At 36.6% G+C, this 23638-nt stretch overlaps 1 protein-coding gene across 2 annotated transcripts in view; it reads right to left on the bottom strand.

The window, feature by feature from the left end:
- TPK1 (thiamin pyrophosphokinase 1) overlaps window positions 1-23638 on the bottom strand; it is a 319383-nt gene that overhangs the window by 139191 nt on the left and 156554 nt on the right. For both annotated transcript variants that reach the window (XM_072762803.1, XM_026018334.2), the window contains one exon: window positions 16915-17010. In XM_072762803.1, coding sequence (XP_072618904.1) covers window positions 16915-17010 — 96 coding nt within the window. The remainder of the gene's footprint in view (window positions 1-16914; window positions 17011-23638) is intronic.

Here is a 23638-nt window from a genome sequence, read left to right as displayed (position 1 = left end):
AGAATACGAGCATAAACCAAGACTATGCTATGTAAACCAAGATATATGTTTACCCTACTGGTGAGAATTAAAACTAACATTAGCATAGCCAACTTAACAAACATAAAGAGTAGGGGCTCAAAAAATTGAGATGTTATTCCTAAGCTTCACTTAACTTTCAGATAGGTACTGTACTAAGGTAAGGCTTGAACAGGATGATGAGATCCTTTGGTCCAACTGTTTGATACTCTTATTTAAAGACTGAAAACTCAACACAGGCCACGAAGAAAGAAGCTGGATCAAGACAGACCAAAAACAATAAATTGACCAAAAAATCAGCAATGTCAAAATGTTTTAATAAGCCTATAAAGTAATTCCAGTGATTGATACAAAGTACAATGAGACACCAAGGAAATGAAAGGCTGTATTTTTATGGTATCGGAAGATACTATACTCACAAACACAGAATATACCAAGCTGAAAGGCAGTTTCTGAAAATAGGACTATAGGGATTCCATTTAAATTTCAACCAGGCTCAATGGGTCACAGTTTAAGGTAAGCAAGCCTCTTTGGGTGAGAAGAAAATAATGTCCCTTGCAATGGCAAGATAATGAGTCTTCCATTCATAGACAAGAAATCTAGGAACATTCAGGGTTAAGGGTGTGATTAAATGAAGGCATTTTTAAAGGATGCCTACCTCTACTTTCTAAAAAAGAATTTTGTTTGAACAGTATTTTTTTCCAACTTTGTCAAACTGTAAATATGTTATTAAGAAATGTCATAAATGTGTTCATATAAAACTGTTTTTGAACATGTTACTTTAGAGAAAGGTAAAAAAAAAAAAAAAGAGGATGAAAGGACCTATTTACATTACTGAAAAGTGATCAGTGTATCCAAGCTTATCTGCATTTGAAAAGAAAAACTAGGAAGGCACTAATAAGGATCTGTACTATGACTCCTGACTGCTATAAACCACAATCCCCTACTAGAGGTTTTAGCATAAAAGCCCAGGTAGCCCATACTCTCACTGACCACAGGGAACTTACTATGTCCCTGTGCCTCTCTGGACAGCTCAGCAAACGGGACTCCAGCCTCCTTGTGTGGACTAGAAGGAACTCTTTGCGGCAGAGGTCCTTGACACAGGAGAGACTGACCTGTCCCAGTAAGGTTGTATGTGTGGTTTCCACCCTACAGGTTCAGTCTCCATTAGCTTGCATGTATTTTCAGGATTGCCTACCCTTTGACATCCCAAAGCTATGAGTTTTACCTTTCACCCTAAATACTCAGAATTAAACACTCTCCTCACTCAGGGCAGCTCCTAATCTGGTTTGTGCCCAAGGAGAGTGGACACTGGAGAAGGTTCACTACCAAGAGGCTTCTCATGGGTCCCAAGAGACTTCGGCTACATCATCACTGAGAACATATCAGGATCATCTGCTTAACGAAAGCATCTACTCCAAAGACCACACATTCTTAGAGTCAGAACTGTGTCTTACTCAGGATGCATTTCTCAACCTAGAATACTTAGCAGGGTACCTGGGTACACATAAAGGACTTTTGTCAGCTGAATGGTTAGCTCAACAGTTAGTTTTCATGCTGTAACTCTCTGGCAAACAAGACCAAATCATTAACAAGTATGGACTTTATTTTTATGGTCTCTATTCTTTTCTCAAAATCTTAATGGGGAAAATGACTAAAGAGTTATTCTTCAAAGCATCCTGCAATCGATTCTTTCATTTGTGTCACTGTAATTTTTGTCCTTTGATTCAGCTTGCATACAACCATTATGCTGTTTTTCAAAATGACTTTGTGGCTTTCCATTCAAAATTCTTTAGTGGATTGCCATCACCTGTATATCAAAATTTAAATTCCTTGTCTAGAAAATAAAGATTCTCCATATGTTGACCACAAACAATCTAACAATGACGATGGCTGTGAACAGTTCTCATCCTCAGAGCTCTTCCTGCATACGCTGTTTGAATTTTTCTTGGTTTACTTTCTGACTGCCATTAAGAATGCCTGAAGCACTTTAATGTCAGGTACCCTGGTCATGAGAGAGTACAGGACGAGTGCATTCATTCCCAGAATAATGCAATGCTTTTTTGGTTGACCCTGGACAAAGCTTTGAATTTTTTTTAGTAGTAGTTCTGTCTTCCCTCACAGATTTGTCCTGAGTACTAATATTCCCTTGATCAATTGGACTATAAGTTCAAGCCATATCAATGAGATCCCTGGGAATGAGACATCTTTTCTGTATAAACAATACAACACTGATATATACAAAAATGTGGAAACATGGTCTTTTTCCTTCCCAAGTAAAAACACCAAGGGATGGCAAGAACTAATTTACATGTGTTCACATTTCTCAGTATCAGGAAGTGAGTGCCAAGAAGAGCTGGATAGAATAAATAAACACACTAATGGATTTTTTTTACATGATTTTACTCTATTATCTCTGCTGAAAATTAAACTCTTTGAAGACTCAGGAATATATTTATGAGTAAGTAAAATTACATAAAGTCACGGTTTATATAAATAAGTACATGGATATTATAAATCTACTGGAGGTAATTATGGTCTCCAAACCCCTCACATTCTCAGGATATGAAGATATTTCTACAGAAAAGATATTCACAAAGATATTCTTTTTGAATTATGGGGGTCCTGAGAAATGGAAAACTGTATTACTTGTGTTTTAGAACAGCTAGAATGCCTCACATAGCATCTTCAACACAGCTAGTATTTGGTGTAAAATAAAAAAAAAAATCAAAAGATAATTTATACCATATTCAGAAACAATCAGCTATTTGGAAGTGCAGTTTGAAAGGCTATTACAATTTGCATTATACAAATTTTGTCCACAGAAGCTAAATGATTGCTCAGTAGATGAATGAAAAAAATTCCATTCTGCATTCTGGAGCCTCCTGTTCAACACAGACCAGATACTTTTCACTCTGGCTAAGAATTCTCGAACATACGTGTTTCCCTAAGGAAGTTGAATATCTGAAAGAGCACTAAGCTGTCATTCTTCCCCTTCTGTGGAATCTGGGACATGAAACTGTACCTACTTTCTTTAGTCATTTCCACCTACTGAGCAAGGTGAGAAGAGACAGATAATTGTCCAAACCTTTCTGCAAACAGATGGACTTTGGTAAGAAATGTTTTGTTCCCTGACGATGAGTATTTCTGCACTGGCAGATCATTTCTTAATACCAATTATCCTCTCTTGCATCACCAGGATTCATTTTTACACAACAGTATTTCTTGCTTTGCTTCAACCATAAAGAAAGTCTTCGCTGCATATTCTTGTCCAAAGTGATAAATGAAACTCTTGGTTTCCTTGTCTAGATGAATTGGATTTAGCTATTTGCAGTACTTTGAGTGCATTATCTTCCCAAAGTTTAGTGGCATAAAACTCTTCATTTTTTATTGACCAGTTTATAATAGGTGGCTATCAGACTTGCTGTAGCGCAATCCTTAGGTTTTGCAATCTGGAGCAATATAAATAGTTTATGTTAATTATCCCCTTTCCACCTTCTGGGAGAATAGAGAACATTTTGATTGCAAATTTTGCACTTGGTCATTAACACTCTGGTTTCTAGATATGCATTCGACCATTTTATAATGCCAAATGAGAATGTTAAAACTGTTACTGCAGTGACATTAATTACTTAAAGCTTATTTTTTTGCAATGTAAGTGTGCTTTACCTAATACATGCACACAAAATAGCTGATCACCTCATCATCCTCCGGTTCACCTTAATGCTATAAGCAATGCTATTATTTACTATTTTGCAAAACGTGTTCCACATCCAAGAGCATCATAGTAAACTGAGTGTAATTTGGGATAAAATGTTTGTTCAATAATAACTTCCTCTTTCTGAAGTTATTTATAGGAATGCTTTAAAAATCAGAATATTTAGGGTCTATTTTATAAGCATCTAAAATCTTGAGTAGAAATAGATGAGGAGACAGAATTAGCATGCAATCAGTGTACTTTGAATTCAGATACTCCCCCTTTCCTAATATGTTTCAAAATATCTCGATCCAGTTGTTCATATTGGAAATGACATAAATTCACATACATGGTGAGGGGAAGGTACATCGTGGATTCAGAAAAGGAGCTGCAATCACTGGCCATCTACTCTAGGCATCTGGATTTTAGTATGCCACTTGCTCTCATGGACCAACACGGTGACCGTGGAATGCTAAGCAGAACAGCTCTGGGAAAGCAGACGGTCATGGAAACAGAATGGCATTTTCTACTTCTGGCTACTAATAGAAGAATGGAAAGTGAATACTATGCAAATTTCATCTTCTCCTCTGATTTAAATGGGACTTTCTGAGATACTTATGCTCATCATCTAACACAAAGAAGAATGTATTCCTTTTTTTGTTTTGTTTTTTAAAGATTTATTTATTCATGAGAGACACACAGAGAGAGGCAGAGACCTAGGCAGACGGAGAAGCAGGTTCCCTGCAAGGAGCCTGATGTAAGACTCAATCCCGGGACCCTGGGAACATGACCTGAGCCGAAGGCAGATGCTCAACCACTGAGCCACCCAGGTGCCCCAAGAAGAATGTATTTCTATGTATATATTTCTCTTCTGATTACTTAATTAACTACCACTGAAAATATATTGATCTGATATGTACATCCCCATGATAAGCAGTAACAACCTTTTAGTTCTTCAGTCATGACTTAAACTATACACAAATCATTTCTTACAAATAGTTATTTTCTTAAAATTTTTAAAAAGACTTTATTTATTTATTTGAGAGAGAGGGAGAGAACACAAGCCAGGGGAGGGGCAAAGAGAGAAGCAGACTCCCTGCTGAGCAGGGAGCCCAACATGGGGCTCGACCCAGGACACCAGGATCATGAACTGAGTTGAAGGCAGATGTTTAACCAACTGAGCCACCGAGGCACCCCACAAATACAGTTGTTATTACTACTGTGGACAATCACACTCATGGCTAGGGGTATGGCCACATATGTCTTGCTAAGGGATCTGCAGAATAAGGAGAAATTTTTTAATCTATTGTGTACTCTCAGGATATTCCACTATATGTGCATTATTCTTACAGAAGTCCCCAAGACAGAGTTTCCTCCTCCTGTCTGCAGTTTCTGCACCTTCGCAATGCAGTAATTCAAAATAAAATAGTCCTTTTCACGTAAGGTCAGCATGTCTTCTGCAGAAGAGCGTCACACCAACCATATCTGCAATTCTCTGCATTAATAAGAAATTTTATCTGGCAAGTGAGTCATCCAACTGAGATTCCTGGTAAGCAGATAAACTTAACCCTTGTCCCGGGGCCTATAAAAGCACGCTTCTCCTCTGGCAGGGATGGATTAGGCTGCCACAGTGGCTGAGGCAGTAAGCTTTTTATATCCGTAGCAACAGCTCCCGAGTCACTTCAAAGCACTGGGTGTATCTATTTTCTCTTGTTACACAGCACTATAAAAAAGATTGCTGGTCTCTAAGAAGAAGGAAAAACAGAGATGTGAATTTCTCTTTTGAAGGCTTCTCCAAAATGATCTAGGAAACAGCCTGCTTGTTCACTCAATGCCCAGAATACTTTCCTTCTCCTTGCTTCCTTCCTTGTCTGATACTTAACTTGCACAGCATCTGTTCCAGAACCTGAATATGTAAGTAGTCACTCTGGCACTTGACAAAGAGAACAATGCTGGTTATGTACTAAAAAAACAAGAGGTGTTTTGTGTAGACATACTTAAGTATAGCTGAATATGTCTACTATAAGTATACATGTGTTTCTTCCTAGAAATTCATAAAAATTATTGATTTAAGTTTACAACATTGCTTTGAGGCAGACAGGCAGAGGCAAGAAAGTAGAGAAAGCTGTCCTATAAGTCTTACAAGGCCTCAGCTATCCAGCAGATGTTGGAATTGAATGGTATTACTTTCAGTATTACTTTAAGGAAGTTGGCAAGATTTATTCTTGTCAAGTTCTCAATGGCAGTGGCTTATGGGACAATCTCTACGTATTTTCATTTTTTAGCTTTCAAGTTTTGCAAGTAACTTAGAACTGGGAAAACGTAGGTTTCAAAAATTACAAAAGACCAATTAATAAAATGAAAAGAAGGCATTACACGTACCATTTTTAATGACACACAACACATATGTCCTCCCCATCCATAAGATGAAGAGAAAAAGTATACTAAAAGTATAAATGATTGAATAATAGCTCCATATGCTGCCAAAGCCAAAAAAAATTTCAATTATTATGGGCCAATAGCTGGAGCAGGATACACCTTGTTAAAGTAGATTAATAAAATTTACCAACATTTGATAAAAAAAAAAGCCTTGCTAAAAAAAATTCTTCCATTTATGTACGCATTCATTTATTCATTCAGTAAATACATATGGAGTGCCCACTATGTGCCAGGTGTTGTCCTGGGAATGTAGCAGAGAATAAACATGTACAGTTACCTGCCCATATGAAATTTACATTGCAGTGTGAAGATGTAATAGAAATAAATTTCCTAAATATATATGGTAGATGGTGACAGGTGTGATGGAGAAGACCCAACAGACAAGGTGATAAAGACTGCTGAGTCAAGGGATGGGAGAGGATGCGGGATGAGGGGTGTTATTTAAAAAGGGAGATCATGGAAGACCACATGGATATGAGCCCCAATTTCATTAGAAAAATAATTATATTATTCTATTTTCTCCAATGAAAAGCTAAAGGGTGAAACAGAGAAGGGTTCTACAAACAATTCACTAAAAACACAAAAAGCTGAATCTTTCCTGCAGAGGCACAGTACAGCAAAAACTGTAGCCTGAGTTATTCTATGGTTACATGTACATCTGTGTCCTTTATTAGACTGGAGGGTCGGAGCCATGAGGTCAGTCATCCAACCAAGTATAACGACCAAGATAGGTACCATGCAAAAGTTTGTTAAAACAATTAGAGGAAGATCCTCAGTAGCTTCCATAGTTATGTCTAAAGGGAGGAAGTCTGCTGTTGCAACTCTAAATTCTAAATACATCCCTTAGCGAGTGTAAGGCACACCATGGCTATGGCAGGATTAAAGAAGTCAGAGTACATGTCCCATTTTCTCTCTGCACCAAGTCAAGGAGTGAACAATGATTAGCGGGTTGTGTAACTCACCTCCCTACTGAATTCTAGTTCTAAACACACAGTCACCATTCTCACCAGTTCCCTGGGAAGGAGGAAGGCTGAAGACATGCCCTGAGAAACATTTCAATGTGTAAAGAGTTCCCCATTTATTTCAAGTTTCTAACATTAAGACAGTTCTTGTGGAATCAGAATATGTCTGAAACAAACAATGTTAAGGTAAGTCCATATAACCTGGGCTATAAACTGTAACTAGTTTATAAGATTTCTAAAAACACTGTCTAATTCTAAAATTATATTATAAAATCAAGAGAGCACAATATATTTATATCGTAATATATTTTGTGAAATACTAACAATTATATATAAATTATATATCTTTTATAATTTACAAAATGCAATGTTATGTAAATATATAAATACATTTTATAAAATATGTTGCAGATCACAAGACCTAAAGTATACAACAATATATGACTATTAATACTATTAAATTTTTATTAAGGATTTTATATGTGGCAGACAATGAAGTGCTTTGTCTCTGTACCTGCTGATATAAGTGACTTATTATTCTGATTTTGCAGATGAGAAAGCTGAGGCTTAAAAAACTTAAACAGCTTTCTATTACCTACTTCTCTTTCTGTCAACACACAGCTAAAAAGAGTGCCAGGCCCAGACTTTGAACATCTGACATCTAATTACAATGCACTGCAGTGGTGTTGGGAAAACTGGACAGCCACATGCAGAAAAATGAAACTGGACCACTTTCTTACACCATACACAAAAATAAATTCAAAATGGATGAAAGACCTAAATGTAAGACAGGAAACCATTAAAATCCTAGAGGAGAACACAGGCAGCAACGTCTTTGACCTCAGCCATACCAACTTCTTACTAGACACATGGTGGAAGGCAAGGGAAATAAAAGCAAAAATGAATTATTGGGACTTCATCAAGATAAAAGGCTTCTTCTGCACAGTGAAGGAAACAATCAACAAAACTAAAAGACAACCTATACAATGGGAGAAGATATTTGTAAATAACACATCTAATAAAGGATTAGTATCTGAAATCTATGAAGAACTTCTCAAACTCAACACCCAAAAAAACAAATAATCCAGTTAAGAAATGGGTAGAAGACATGAATAGACATTTTTCCAAAGAAGACATACAAATAGCTAATAGACATATGAAAAGATGCTCAACATCACTCATTGTCAGGGAAAAACAAATCCAAACCACAATGAGATATCACCTCACACCTGTCAGAATGGCTAAAATGAACAACTCAGGAAACAACAGACATTGGCAAGGATGTGGAGAAAGGGGAACCCTTTTATTACACTATTTGTGGGAATGCAAACTGTTGTGGCCACTCTGGAGCTTCCCCCAAAAAGTTAAAAACAGTTCTGGCAATTGCACTATTAGATATTTATCTAAAGAATACAAAAATACAGATTCAAAGGGGCATACACACCCCAATGTTTATAGCAGCATTATCAACAATAGCCCAACTATGGAGAGAGCCCAAACGTCCATTGGTTGATGAATGGATACAGAAGATGTGGTGTGTGTGTGTGTGTGTGTGTGTGTGTATATATATATACACACATGTATAAATATATGCATATATACAGGAGGAATATTACTCAGCCATCAAAAAGAATGAAATCTTGCCATTTGCAAGGACATGGAGAGAGCTAGAATGTATTACAGTAGGTGAAATAAGTCAGAGAAAGGCAAATACCATATGATTTCACTCATGTGGAATTTAAGAAATGAAAGAGATGAATATAGGGGAAGTAAGTAAAAAAAAAAGATAAGGAGGCAAATCATAAGAGACTCAACTATAGGAAACAAACTGAGGGTTGCTGGAGGGGAGGTGGGTCGGGCAGGTGTTAAAAAGGTGATGGGGATTAAGGAGGGCATTTGTTGTGATGAGCAGTTATATTTAAGTGATGAATCATTAAATTTTATACCTGAAACTAGTACTATACTATAATGTTAACTAACTAGAATTTAAATAAAAATTTGAAACAAACAAAAACCCCCAATACAGGGATCCCTGGGTGGCTTAGCGGTGTAGCGCCTACCCTTGGCCCAGGGCGTGATCCTGGAGACCCGGGATCGAGTCCCACGTCGGGCTCCCTGCATGGGGCCTGCTCCTCCCTCTGCCTGTGTCTCTGTCTCTCTCTCTCTCGGTCTCTGTCTCTGTCTCTTTCTGTCTCTCATGAATAAATAAATAAATAAATAAATAAATAAATAAATAAATAAATAAATAAAATCTTTTAAAAAAAACCCACAATGCATTGGTAACTAACATGAGGACAAATAGAAGCTCATAACCCAATTGAGAAACGATAATGGTCTGAACTAACCTAGTATCAGTAAGACTAGAAAGGAGAAAGTGGGCACAAGAGATACCTACAGAATTAAAGGAGTTGTGACCAAGTGGTAAGGGATGGTAAAGCAAAATATAAGGCTACTCTTAGGTTTCTGCCACGTGGATGGATGGTAGTGCCAGTGCATGAGATGGAAAATAAAGAGAAAATGGGATTCTGTGTGAAACATGATGAATTGTGTTTTAGACACTGAAATGAAATTCTTATGGCCCTCCAGTTAGGTTAGAAATAGGCTTTGGCATTCCGGAGAAGAAGTATAAATGAGGGAGTCAATGGCATAGAAGTGTGACAGGATATCCCCCTAAGAAAAACAGGTGAAAACGAAGGCGGTGATGGAGATGACAGGATTTTGACAGGTAAAGAGGCAGGGCAGGAATGAGCAGGATTACTCCTTCCGGAGCCAACCCTGAAAAAATTATATAGAATGCCAGTTCTCTTTGATCAAGTCCTACCATTCTCTGGTGTCTTGGGAAACTGGGCAGTTTGCGGACCTGGGCTGTTACCACGGTTTAAAAATTATCAAGTTTCCAGCAAAGTTTCAAGCAGGCATAGTTTTCAGATAAAACAGTTTCCAAAATATGCAAGAGACCCACAGGTTGAGATTTTTTGAGGAAACACTTTAAAGGTGAAAGAATTCATAAAAAGGTATTTCAGATTTGCCTAGGTGCCAAGAAGTACTTGCCTTTTTATTCTGTAACACTGAGTCAGGTCACAAAAAGATTATACCACCTGATAGTTAATAGTGTATTTGAAACAGTAAGCATCTCTTTTTCAAGTGAACTTCTTAATTTGGAATAATCTTAGATTTAGTGAAAAGTCACAAAAATAGTACAGGAATTGTACCCTTCCCCCGGTCCCGGCCAGTGCTAACATCTCCTATAACCACAATACACCTGTTCCACCTAAGACTGACACCGCCGTACTACTAGTAATTGAACTCCAGGCTTTGTTCGCATTTTGCCAGTTTTCCACTAATACCCTGTTCCAGTTCAGGGACAAACAGAATGCCACACTGCATTTAGTTTTCATGTCTCTTTCAGCTCCTCTGGTCTGTGACAGTTTTTCCATCTTTCCTTGTTTTTCATGACCTTGAAAATACTGGTCAGGTATTTGGCAGAGTAATATTCATTCTGACTTCCCTGGATTTCTTTTCAAAGATGAAACTGGGATTATAGGTTTTAGGGAAGAACTTCACAAGTGCCCTTAGCACCCTTTACGTTATCTTGAAGGGCATGTGCTATCAACAAGAATTATTGCTGACATTATTTCATCACTTACTTTTTTCTTTTTTTTTTTAGTTTTGTATATTTTTATTATGGCAAATTTCAAACATATGCAAAAATAAGAAGAGTATGATGAATCACATATACCCATCACCAGTTTCATAAAAATTATAAAATACACGGTCAATTGTGTTTTATCTATACTTTCTCCTTACTCCCCTAGTCAACATGTTTATTTTGAAGTAAATCCCACGATTATTTTGAAGTGGATCCTATACATATTATTTCCTCTGTAAATATCACCAAATGAGACTTACCATAATTTAACCAGTCCCCTATTGACAGTTTTTTATTTATTACAAATAATGCAACTATAAATAGCCATTTACATTTATCTTTGTAAACTGCAGGATAAATTTCTAGATGTTGAATTGCTGAAACAAAGATATAAGCATTTAAAATTGAGAAATACGGGCAACCTGGGTGGCCCAGTGGTGTAGCGCCAACTTTAACCTACAGTGTGATTCGGGAGACCCGGGATCGAGTCCCACATTGGGCTCCCTGCATGGAGCCTGCTTCTCCCTCTGTCTCTGCCTGTGTCTCTGCCTCTGTGTCTCTCATGAATAAATAAATAATTAAAAGCTTTAAAAAAATAGAAAATAAAATTGAGAAATACTACCAACTTTATTTTAATACTACCAAGAATAAATGAGAATTTATCCTTCTCTGTACCCTCACCTACACTCATTTTATCCAACTTTAAATATTTGGCAATCTGATATCGGAAAAATGGTATGTATTCTTTTTTTTTAAAGTAAATTTAATTAATTAACATACAACGTACTATTAGTTTCAGAGGTAGAGTTCAGTGATTCATCAGTCTTCCATAACTGGGTGATTGATGGTCATTAAGGAGGACACGTAAAGTAATGAGACTGATGTTTGATTATTTGACTAAAGTGGTATCTGCCAAGTATCTCTACTGTGAATTTAGTTCTCATCTCTTTCCAGAATATACATTGACACACACAACAGATTTATTAAATTGTGCTTTAAATGAGATTGAAATCTTGCTGAAGATCCTGGCCCATTAGAGTAGACTGTACTAAGGACAGTGGAGACCCTCAGAAGACACTTCTCAGAGCACTATCACCATTCTTTGCGCAACCCTCTGAGTCAGAGCTTATTATAGTGCTATGAATAATTATTCTATTCAGATAAAGTCTTAAATTCCTTTTAAGTGAGGAGCAACAGTTATTTAGTATGGGCATATAACAAAGCCATTAGTCCATTACAAAACAATAATGTACACCTAACCCAATACTGATAATTAGTAGATATAAATATTCTAAAACTCATAGTATCTGCAGATATCTAAACATAGTGTATCTATCTGAGAAATACCATGTAGGAATTAAATAGAAAGACTATCTAGGACGTCTAGGTGGCTCAGTGGTTGAACATCTGCCTTTGGCTCAGGTCAAGATCCTGGGATCCTGGGATGGGAGTCCTGACTGAGGCTCCTGCAGGGAGCCAGCTTCTCCCTCTGCCGATGTTTCTGCCTCTCTCTCTGTGTCTCTCATGAATAAATAAAATCTTTATAAAAAAAGAAAAAAAAGACTATCTAATATTCCTTACCTAATGTCAATAATCAAGAACCCCAATCAGATATAAATGCATAAAATCTATTCTAATACATGCAAGTCACAATTCAATATTTGCTCAGGCTATTAAAATTGTATAAAAAATAACTTAATATGTAATAATCCCATAGTCTTTATGTAGTGTTTGATTTGTAGTTATTAATATCTGTGTGTGTATAAAATTTAGGCATTTGCTCTTACTCATACAGTACTTTTTCAGCATCCTTCATTATTTGATTGAAAAATTGATTTAAAAAATAACATGGTACAAGGGGGACAAAATGCATTCAAGTTTTGGCAAATAAAACTAGTATGTGTTCATTGTTTTTTTAAAAGATTTTTATTTATTTATTCATGAGAGACACAGAGAGAGAGAGGCAGAGACAGAGGCAGAGGGAGAAGCAGGCTCCATGCACAGGGAGTGTGATGCTGGACTTAATCCTGGGACTCCAGGATGACAACCTGAGCCGAAGGCAGACACTTAACTGCTGAGCCACCCAGGGATCCCAAAACTAGTATGTGTTTAAATCAACACCACGTACAGTGTGAATGAAATTAATGACAACTTTTCCACCCAAATTTTATCTCATATTAAATCTGTGTTTAAAAACCTCAGAGACTGAAGTAATGATTCTGTTATCAAATTATAGTAGGAAATATCTTAAACTGTATTTTAGGAGGCCTGTTATTCTAAGGGCCTTATAATCTGGATTGTTTCTGCTTCTTCCTAAACAACATGCATCTTACATTTTTAGAAAGTTGGAGCAATAGCTTTTAATGTTTTCCACTGAATTCAAAGGTTTAGATCTCAAGCATGCATCATGACATCAGAAAATATATGTGCTCTTTGAAGATCCAGTCATATCAGATGGCATCTTGAAAATGTATTATTCATGACTCAGTTACAGATAAACAATGTGGTAACATGAAAGCAAAGCATTAAAAAGTCACAGGTATCGGTGAACCCTTTTGCAAAAGAATAAAAGTTGAGGGTGAGCAGGTTTAAAATAGATAAGTAAATAAATAAATGCGGTGATTTAGGCAAATTTTTCAAAGTTAATCACATGTTCTAGGTAGTAAGCTCCTTTAGGGTAAGGACAGGCTAATTCAAATTCTATAAAGTTCTACGATGTTACATAGTACAGTTTTTTTAACATATTAGATATTACTTTACTTTTATTTGCAATTAATATTTTAAAGTAAATGCTAGTAATTAACAAGAGCTTGCTATAAAATATAGACACTTAGATGACAAATTCATATTTATAACTTAATAAGTAGAAAAACAGAAATGTATGATAATTTGATGGTACTTATTGGGTAGAGAAGTATAAAGGATCTTTTTATATAGTTCATGTGCATTTCAAGTAGAAATTTTTAATAGTCCTCATGATGATCTCACTTGGGCATAGGAGGATAGGTGGAGGGGCATCTTTTAATTATTTTCCTTGCTAATCTTTCTCTTCTTGCTTTTCTCTTGCTATTACAATAGATCAGATGAAACGATGTACCTCCAGGTTAAACATCAAGTTGAGTGGAAGCTCAAAGATACTCCGTCAAATTTACTATAACCTGAAGGTTATATTAAAAGTTTTCATTGTGAAAAATGGAGCCTTCAGTTTACCCAACTATGCTTTTTAAAACAGCAAACTAATCACATTGTTGTCCATCTTAATGCTCTTCAAACTCCCTGCCATTGGTTCGCTGAAGAGCTATCCATCCTCCCTGTACACCGAGGCATCCATCCTTGAACACTCTTCCATCCCATCCAATCCTTCTCTAAGAAGCCTTCCCCCTACTGTGTTGTGTTCAACTCCCCTGGGCACTCGCACAGCACACAACAGAGACTCAACATTCACAAAGCACCCTTTACACGCAAGGTGCTGCTGTACAGTCGTGAACAGCCCAGCTTTGTGAGCTGTATGGTCAGGTTGGGAAGAAAGGCTTCACGTAAACAGAAATAACCAACAAAATTACTGGAAGTGTTCAGACTGCCTTGAAGGAGAATGAAAGGGGTACTGACACACATAGCAGCAGAACCTAACATGGAGAGATGGGGAAGAGAAGTCCTCCTAATGACATCACCTAATTTGCCATTGTGGTATAGGCGAAGAGAAGGAAAAAATTCAAAAAATATTCAAGCAATGTGCAAAAATATTCTAGGCAGAGGAGGCAACACCTCAAGGCAGAGAAGAAGAGGGAATAGGTCATACTTTATGAACAAGGAGAAAAAGTAGTGCAAGATGAGGCTGGAGAATGTGTTGGGTCTAAATCATGCTGGGGGCCTGAGGCAGCCGTGGAAGTGCACTGCTCCTTCTGACCTACACCGCCCCCTTCCCCAGAAAGAACTCATTAGGGCTGTGAAGGGGGCCGCTGGCTGTCATGGCCCACTGGAACTCCCAGATGCAGTGCAGTGGGCCACCACTTCCCTGAGAGCTTCCAGCCCGTGACTAAGCACAGTGGGACTAGGAGGGTCTGGTCCTTTCTGCTCAATGCAGGATTGCTCTAACAGGTCTTGATTCTGTCCTCCCTACTGGATCATCCACGACCTTACCAGATTTGTTTCACAGATCATACATACCTGATTACCCTCTTCCCCCAGTCTGAGGCTCTCTCTGAATTTCAGTGTTGAGCTTGAGATAGGATTCTTTATTTTCAGACTTAATGACCAAATACTGTATTACAGATACTCTCAATTTGACACACATAATTGCATTCCCAGCTTCCAATAATTGCAGTGTCGATGCTGGGAAAACTGAAACACAAGTTGTGAAGATTTTATAATTTCTTTTCTAAGAAACTCAAAATCAGCTATGTCTGGATGAAGCAGGTAACTCTCAATGGGCTGTGTTCTGTTTTCGTTAAACAAATATTTAATTATAGCAATTTATTTCTGGAAATAGCACAATACATTTGGTATAGTTCAAGCTACAACAGAGATGGGAAATGTTCACTCAATTACTTTTGTTCAGTTTGTACAATGTGCTACTTGTCAATTAGGATAATTAACAAGGCTTATCTTCAAAGAGAGAAAATGATCTACTATCTCAACTTAGTAAACAGATGCCAAAAGAAATCTTTGAAAAACTTTTGTGAGGGAGTAAGGTTTTCTTCAGGTGCCTCTCCAACATCTATCTTGTCCTGCCCCCCATGTCTTAGTCAGGTAATCTTCACGAGACCTGCGGATGGATCTGAACCCCTGCTATAATCAGGTTACTCTCATCCTCTGTTGCCAAAACCAAGAGTGGCCTAACAGAGGGATATCAGGACTTAAGTTTGATGATGATGATGGGAAGTGTTGCCCTGCTCCTTTAATCCCCTACATGTGAAGGGGTAAAATGCTGCTACAGCGGCCACTGAAGGCAGTCAGGGGAGCAAGACCAGAGACAAAGTCTACAACACAGAGTGAAGACAGACAAAGAAACAGACAGGACATCTGACTGAGCTGTATATAAGACTACCTTATCTCGCCTGACTATTGAGGCCAGGTTGAAATGCATTTCTTGTTACTTGTACTATCAAAAAGCATTTTATTTTTTTTTTTTATTTTTTTTAAATTTTTTATTTATTTATGATAGTCACAGAGAGAGAGAGAGAGGCAGAGACACAGGCGGAGGGAGAAGCAGGCTCCATGCACCGGGAGCCTGATGTGGGATTCGATCCCGGGTCTCCAGGATCGCGCCCTAGGCCAAAGGCAGGCGCCAAACCACTGCGCCACCCAGGGATCCCTCAAAAAGCATTTTAATACATAGAGGTATTTTGCTACTTTTCTTAGTTTAAAAATTACACGTTTGATTATGCACCTCAGCTTACCCTTCAGCCCGTCAGTAAAAGGATAGTCAACTGCCAATGATTCAATGATTCAGGTTTATTTTGTTGATCGTCACTAAACATTGACTTAAAAAATATTTTAAGTCATAATAAAAAATACTATATATTCTTTTATTCTTATAATCAAAAAGGATTATAAAATATAATAAAATATAAGCTTGCATTTTAGCTAATTAATTATTAAATGCTTGAATGCTAGGTGAAAATCATTAAGGAATACTTTAAGGAATCTACAAATGCAAGTAGCAGATTCCTCCCGGACTTAAAAAGTTGACTGTTTTGTTTGTTTGTATGAGTTTATAATGATAACTCATGGGCCAAATGTAGGCCATATCTGTTTGTTTTACCTGCCCATACAGAATTTAAAAAGAGAAAACAAATAAAGAGAAAACACACATAGGTCTACATGGAAATGAAGAATGAGAAATGAAAAGTAGCTACCCATTGTAGGCCAAGAATGAGATGCCAGTTTCAACTGCTTTATCAAAGTCCACTTCATCCATTTTGTGACTTCATCATTATAAGGTATTTAGATCTCGGACTTTTGATTTAAGTGCAAACAGTAATACTTGGCAGCTAAGTACAGATTTATGCAACATATGGGAAAAATCTGACAGCCAAAACATTGGCACTAGAATAACTAATCACTTCAAATGAGTAAAAACTTGAAGCAGGATCTTTCACATCCTTGGCACTAAGACTCTTAACCACCACAAAAGATGTAGATCTTACCTGTAGGTCTTTTTCTTCTATTTTTTTTTGGAGCAATTCAAGGCACTTGGTAAAGTCAGTATGGTCTTGGTCAGGCGTTGAAATAATCTCACATCCCTATGCGTTTAAGGTAAGAGAAAAGGTAAGAATACATAATGATGATAGCCTTATTATGAACAAGATAAAACACGATAAAAGTAAAGATAAGGTATCAGTAGACATAGCCTATTATGCTTATATTATACCCTGATCATTAGTATCATTATCATTATCTTTTTTATTTCACATAACAAGACATCTCAGAAATGGTTAGAATATCACAATAATGGTCTGATTATGACAATCATTTTACTCAACAAAAGTGCAGATTTACACTACATTAATGGTCTTTAAGAATCACTGCTGGGATGACATTTGAAATTAACATAAGGACTCTGATACAAGTATTATAAAATATATTCACAGTAAAAGTACCTGAAGTTAAAAGTAAAGCTATTTATAAAAAAAAGTTTGAACCTCTTTAAGTAGACCTAAGTTTACCTACATAAACGGAAAAACTCATATTAATATTGAACTAATGATAAAACTACATTTTAAGTAAAATCAAGTCAGCTGTTCTATAAAATTCCTTTATAGCACCTTTCTTACCCACTGTAAAAAGAGGCATGAAGAGCTATACCTGCATAAATATGTCTCTTGAATTATCTTTTAGACATAATGAAGCAAATTTATATGGTCTCTGCCTCTTCTACACTAGATACCTTACCTAGTGAAAAGCCAGGGATATATTTATAAATATGAAGCCACAAAAGTGCCAGCTTGTTGGCACTCGTGAACCAAGACAGTGAGAGAAACAATATTTCTGAAATGACACCTTTTCCTCCAATGTCTTACAAAGGCAAAGGCATGTAAAACCAGAGTGCAATGGGACTTGAGACTTCTTAATTCACGAACTTAACAATTCGTGGTCTCTCATAAACAGCTGAGTAAGGGGAAGTTAAATATAATCCAGTATATAAAGTTGCCATTCAAAGAGTTTTCAAGGATACAAAACACCCATACTGCGTCCTAAATTATCCTAAGAACCGTTCTCAGTAGATTTAAAGGTTCTTCTTTACCTTCAAGGTCTCTCTAAATGTGTCAAGCTCAACCTGGGCTTCATTCATTTATGACTACTGCCCTACAAGGTAGTGACCAATGAAAAAATTAATTCCTCATCATTCAGAAATATATTATGCCCTAAAAGGTGTATATGTCATCTTTACAAAATGGTCGACATGTACTTTTCTGACCTGAAGAGAACATTGAAATTTACTACAGTCACCAAGTGAGGGCATAAAGAAGTTGACTTGCCTCGGGCTAACACTCCTTGAAAAGGGATGTTAGAATATGATAGAACCTACAGGGATATTATCAGGGGTGAGGAGATTCGATTGTCACCACGCGCACACACACACACATACACGTACACACACGCAGGTACACACACGCACACAAATCACTATACTGAAAGTTCCCCAAGGACAGGAATTATGTTTCATGCATTACTATTTCTAGTGCATGGCACCAGTCTGCTACATTGTAAGTAACTGATAAATGTTTAACTAATACTCTGGAGGAATAAAAACCTATGCTGGCAAAGGGGTAAGAGAGCTTGGTATCTTATTGCTAAATACTGCATTTTAACAATGGGAAATCACCTTCCTGTTTTTAGAGATGAAGATATAATCATTCCAGCAAAAAGAAATGAAGTGAAAAAGGCAAACAGAAACAGCAATAATATAAAGATGATTAATAAACCATTGTTTATCTTCACAGAATCAACACAGATCCATAGGAAAAATTATAGTGAATGGGAACCGAAGAAATAATCTATCCTACTACAGTATTTTGTAGATTAAGAAAATAAAAATAAGAGATTTAAATTGATTTGTGAATCCCTGGATAGCTGGGTGCAATAATGCACATCTAGAAATCTTACTGCCTTACTCTCGTGAGGTGGGAATAAATATCTAGATATCTGACACAAAAAGGTCATGTGACATCATAGTTGGTTCCACAAGAATGGTATCTCGAGAAAAGGTGTGAGATTTTCTGAAACATACGAGCAAGGCTTTATGTCATCAATTTAAGACAGGCACAAAGAAAAGTGTGAGTCATAACATGGAGGCAACTTACCAGAATTGAAAAATTCAGACTCTATCTAAACGCAGAACTTCTTAGAATTTTTACGAGTTTAAATGATTCTAATCTCATCACTGATTGAAAACAAATTCACTGGAAGTGTAAATAGCCCCAGTAGCCCTCACAGGGCAACTTACAACACCTAGACAGGAGACCTGCAATACAAAGTATCAGCCAAAGTGCAAAGCCAGGCCTTTGGCCAACTACAGATGTTTTTACTGTTTCCTGGGTCTTATAATAACATATTAAAATCTAAAAGAGGAAAAATGTAAAACCAAAGAGAAACTATCCAAATCCAGCAGACGAGGAAAAATGCAGAAATGCTGTAAGGTATCAAGTGATGCTCACTTATTATACATTAACATCTATTTATAATTATTTATGATATATAATTGACTTCATTTATTGGAGTCAGAAGCACTGAGTTCTGTGAAGAATTTCACAGGGTTAGATGTTTAAAAAAACAAACAAAAACTCACACTAAGACAAGAACTTAGAGGATATAAAAGCTAAGAATTTTGGTCCAATAAGTACATTACTTTCTAATAAATGGTTTCTAATATTAACTGATACATCTACGCATCAGAAACCCTAAGTTTATACAGAAACCTTCCAAAGCATAAGCTACATAAAATAAAAAAAAAGATTTTATTTATTTATTCATGAGAGACACACAGAGAAAGGCAGAGACCTAGGCAGAGGGAGAAGCAGGCTCCCTAGAGGGAGCCCAATGCGGAACTCAATCCCAGGACCCCAGGATGACGCCCCAAGCTGAAGGCAGACGTTCAACTGCCAAGCCATCCAGACATCTCCAAAACTCCTTAAAACAGCTTTAACATACCAATGTTTGGGTGGAAACTTCTGTTTCAACTACTACTGTCTTCAACTTTCTGTAGTTACTTAGAATATATTTTTTAGGACAGAAATTATTATTTTATGAGCCAGTAGGTGGCTCCAATCTCATTCTATGCACCTGCTTTGTAAAGTTTTTGTTATTATACAACTAGAAATTCAAATAACTCAAAATAAATAAATAAATAAATAAATAAATAAATAACTCAGTTCTAATAATAAGTTCCCCTTATGGACATATCACTTTTTCAAGATGATTATTTTTTAATATTACATTTTATTAATTTTGTTTTATGCTAGAATTCAAACAGAAAAGATTTGGATCGATGTCAAAAATTTCAGGCCGCATAAATATCAAGGCTATTCTAATTTTGTTCTAACCTAAAAAGTGTCTTCTGAAGATAAGGAACGACAACGCCCACCCCATGCCTTCCAAACCACAACCAAACATAAAAGGCAAAGTAAGGAGAACTGAGTATAAGTTCAAAGTAGTTTAAAAATTCTCCTCCAAGGTGCCTACATGGCTCAGCTGGTTGAGCATCTATCTGCCTTTGGCTCAGATTGTGATCCTGAGGTCCTGGAATCAAGTCCTGCATCAGGCTCCCCACAGAGAGATTGCTTCACCCTCTACTGTCTCTGCCTCTCTCTGTCTCTAAAAATAAATAAAATCTTTTAAAAAAAAATTTAATTATAAATAAATTATCAGAGGCCCAGCCAACCTCTTTTTAGGGGCTTACTCTCTATATAATGTTTTATCAAATTGTACTGTATACAAAGCAAGTAGGAATCTACCAGATACCAATGGCCCAGTGATAAATAAAAACCATGAATATCATAATTAGTAAACATGTAAAATATAAATATGTGTGTGTGAATGTAAGAAAGACAGCAAGATATAGGGAGGTTTCTTTTCCTCCTCTTTCTATACTGAGAAACTCTTAGCCATACTCCACTACTATCCAGTAAGAGCTTGAAAGAAAGTCAGTCTTCAATTCATTCATAAATTGTTCCTTTCTTTTGTTGAATAATGGGGATAGTGTGGGCTTTAGAAATACCATTTTGGTTTTGGGGCTAAGCTACACTCTAAACTAGAGCCAACTGTAATACACTGCAATGAGAAACCTACTCAGAAAATTACTGATTGATTACATTAGGTTCTCCATAGAGGTATAATGAACATCAAAAAACTGCACTTTTGAGAATCATATTCTAATAGAACACATGTACTAAGAAATAGAAATAATTCACAACATCAAGGAAATAGTTCATATTAAAAAGATAGGTGCTTTAAGGTCCAGGAAATCAAAATTTAAAAGCAAGTATTAAAGGCGCAGAAAGATGTATAAAAGTTACAAATAAGGTAAATTCATCCTATTGTCAACATGATAATTTAGCAGATTTGAGGAGAGTGAATATAAAGAAGAAGCAAACTTACGTAAAAGGAAGTAGAACTTTACACATGAGCGCGTGCAGTCATGGAGCAAATGAACTGAGGTGGAAAAGATCACATACACAGGCAAAAATTCTCATCTAGCAAAATCTTTGCCTACTACTTTCGAAATACATGATCTCCAGTCAGGAAAGGAAGACTCAGTGCTCCTTGAGTATCCAGAAACTAACCTCTGCATTTCACTAGGACAATCTCAGTCATGTTAAGCACTCAATAGAAGTCTGATGGATAGATAAATGATGGATGGACACAACCACCACTCCCTTCATGGCATGCTTCTCTAAAACATAAACGTGGACGAGCCTTAGACAAGAAGTCTAATAGAAATGCAGCATTCTCGTTATTTTTTCAAAGGTATTATGCTACTGCTGCCATAAGAAACTCATGTAACACTTTTGTTTTAGGGCATAACTAATACAGACTCTTCAAGTGGTGACAAATATTAGTGTTTCATATGCAATTAAGCAAATTAAAATCCAACAATGTTAACAAAATTAACATCCAAAGAGGGAAAGAGAATTACTAATGTACACGGAGGCTAAGAAATGAAGCAGTATGAAGTACTACATAAATAATTTGGAATACTTTTGAATGAGTTGTAATTTATTTAAGAGAAAGACAAATGACAAAAAAATCAACTGATATTAGGGACTCAAAAGTTTAGCAATAAACAGTGTTCAGAATATGCCCTAGAATGACAAGAGCTCACTTCAATTTTTTAATACTGACAACATTGATAGTTATAGCAAACACAAAAATATATGTAATATGTGTAGTGCATGATCCTAATCATGGTAAAACCACAGATTTTATTTATTCATGAGAGGCAGAGAGAGAGAGAGAGGTAGAGGGAGAGGCAGGCTCCCTGCAGGTAGCCTGATGTGGAACTTGATCCCAGGACCCTGGGATCACGACCTGAGCCAAAGGCAGACGCTCAACTACTGAGCCACCCAGGTGCCCCTAAAATCTTGAGGTTCCACGTGATAATGCACATACAGTTCTGGGTACTGGGATGAACACAGCAAATGCTCACCACAGCACTTCAGAAGAATCTCCAGAAACATCAGATGGTATAGTCAGACCACCTCACGTCAAAGATTACTAGAGTAAGCCACACATTGTCAATATTCTCCCAAGAACTTTTTGTGGATGCTTACCAAACTATTTTAGAATTTACTGACAACTAAAAGAAATTATTACGAGGCAATGAGTGTCAATAATCAACCTAACTGCAAAAGACCAATACAAAAGCTGTTAGACTGTCATTCTCGATTACTTAATTTACTGTTTGCCAATAATTTAACTAATATAAGTTAATGAGTTTTCACATTTAGCACACATAAAACCTATGAAGTTATCTGATGCTGACTCCTCTAAAACTCTTTAATGGGAAAAAAAAACAGATCCTTTGAAAAAAATAATAATAACATATCAATTGTTATTTTATACACTATATCCACAGAGAGACTTGGCCTCATTAAAACAAGAGGCAAGGAGTTAAGTCTGGTGAAAGCATTCCCAAATCTGCTATTAGCTTATTCATTTTAGGTGAAGTCACTTGGTGCCCATCCATCTACCCAGGACAAGAAAGGACTTGTGCAAATTACCCTGAAGAGATTTTATGGGGCTCTGAGACTTCTAGTGTAACTTTATGGGCTGAGTTTATAAGGTTAAGAATTCAGAAGTGTTATTTTCTCCTAGGTACCATGCACACCAATCCTGAATATTTATTTGGAGTGGCTTGCATATAGCCTCTCACCTAGGATAATTAAATGCAATATGTATGTAACTATAAAATCTAAGATGCTTTTCAATAACCTAAGATTTTTCCTAACAAAATATAACCTAATACTTTGAAAAATCAGAGAATTTTAAAAGTACGTTAAAATTAGAATCTTACCATTGTGATCTGCTGATAATTAACTGTCTTCCTCATTAAATTAATAACATTTATAACTAGTATTTCAGTAGACGTTTTGTTATAGAAGGTTTTAGTCACTTCACAGGAGTTATGTTCTTGAATCCCCACAATACCCTTATAAGGTGAATGTAATTATCACATTTAAGATATGCAGAGTGAAGTTTGGAGAGATTAAATAACTTACCCAAGGTCACACAACTGTTCACACATTCTATGTGATCTGAAGCCCATACTCTTTTTTTTTTTTTTAGATTTATTTATTTATTTATTTATGATAGACATAGAGAGAGAGAGGCAGAGACACAGGCAGAGGGAGAAGCAGGCTCCATGCACCGGGA

This window comes from Vulpes vulpes, chromosome 7 (genome assembly GCF_048418805.1).
Source record: "Vulpes vulpes isolate BD-2025 chromosome 7, VulVul3, whole genome shotgun sequence".
Classification (NCBI taxonomy): domain Eukaryota; kingdom Metazoa; phylum Chordata; class Mammalia; order Carnivora; family Canidae; genus Vulpes; species Vulpes vulpes.
Note: the sequence above shows the minus strand (reverse complement) of the source record. Positions and strands in the feature narration are given on the sequence as shown.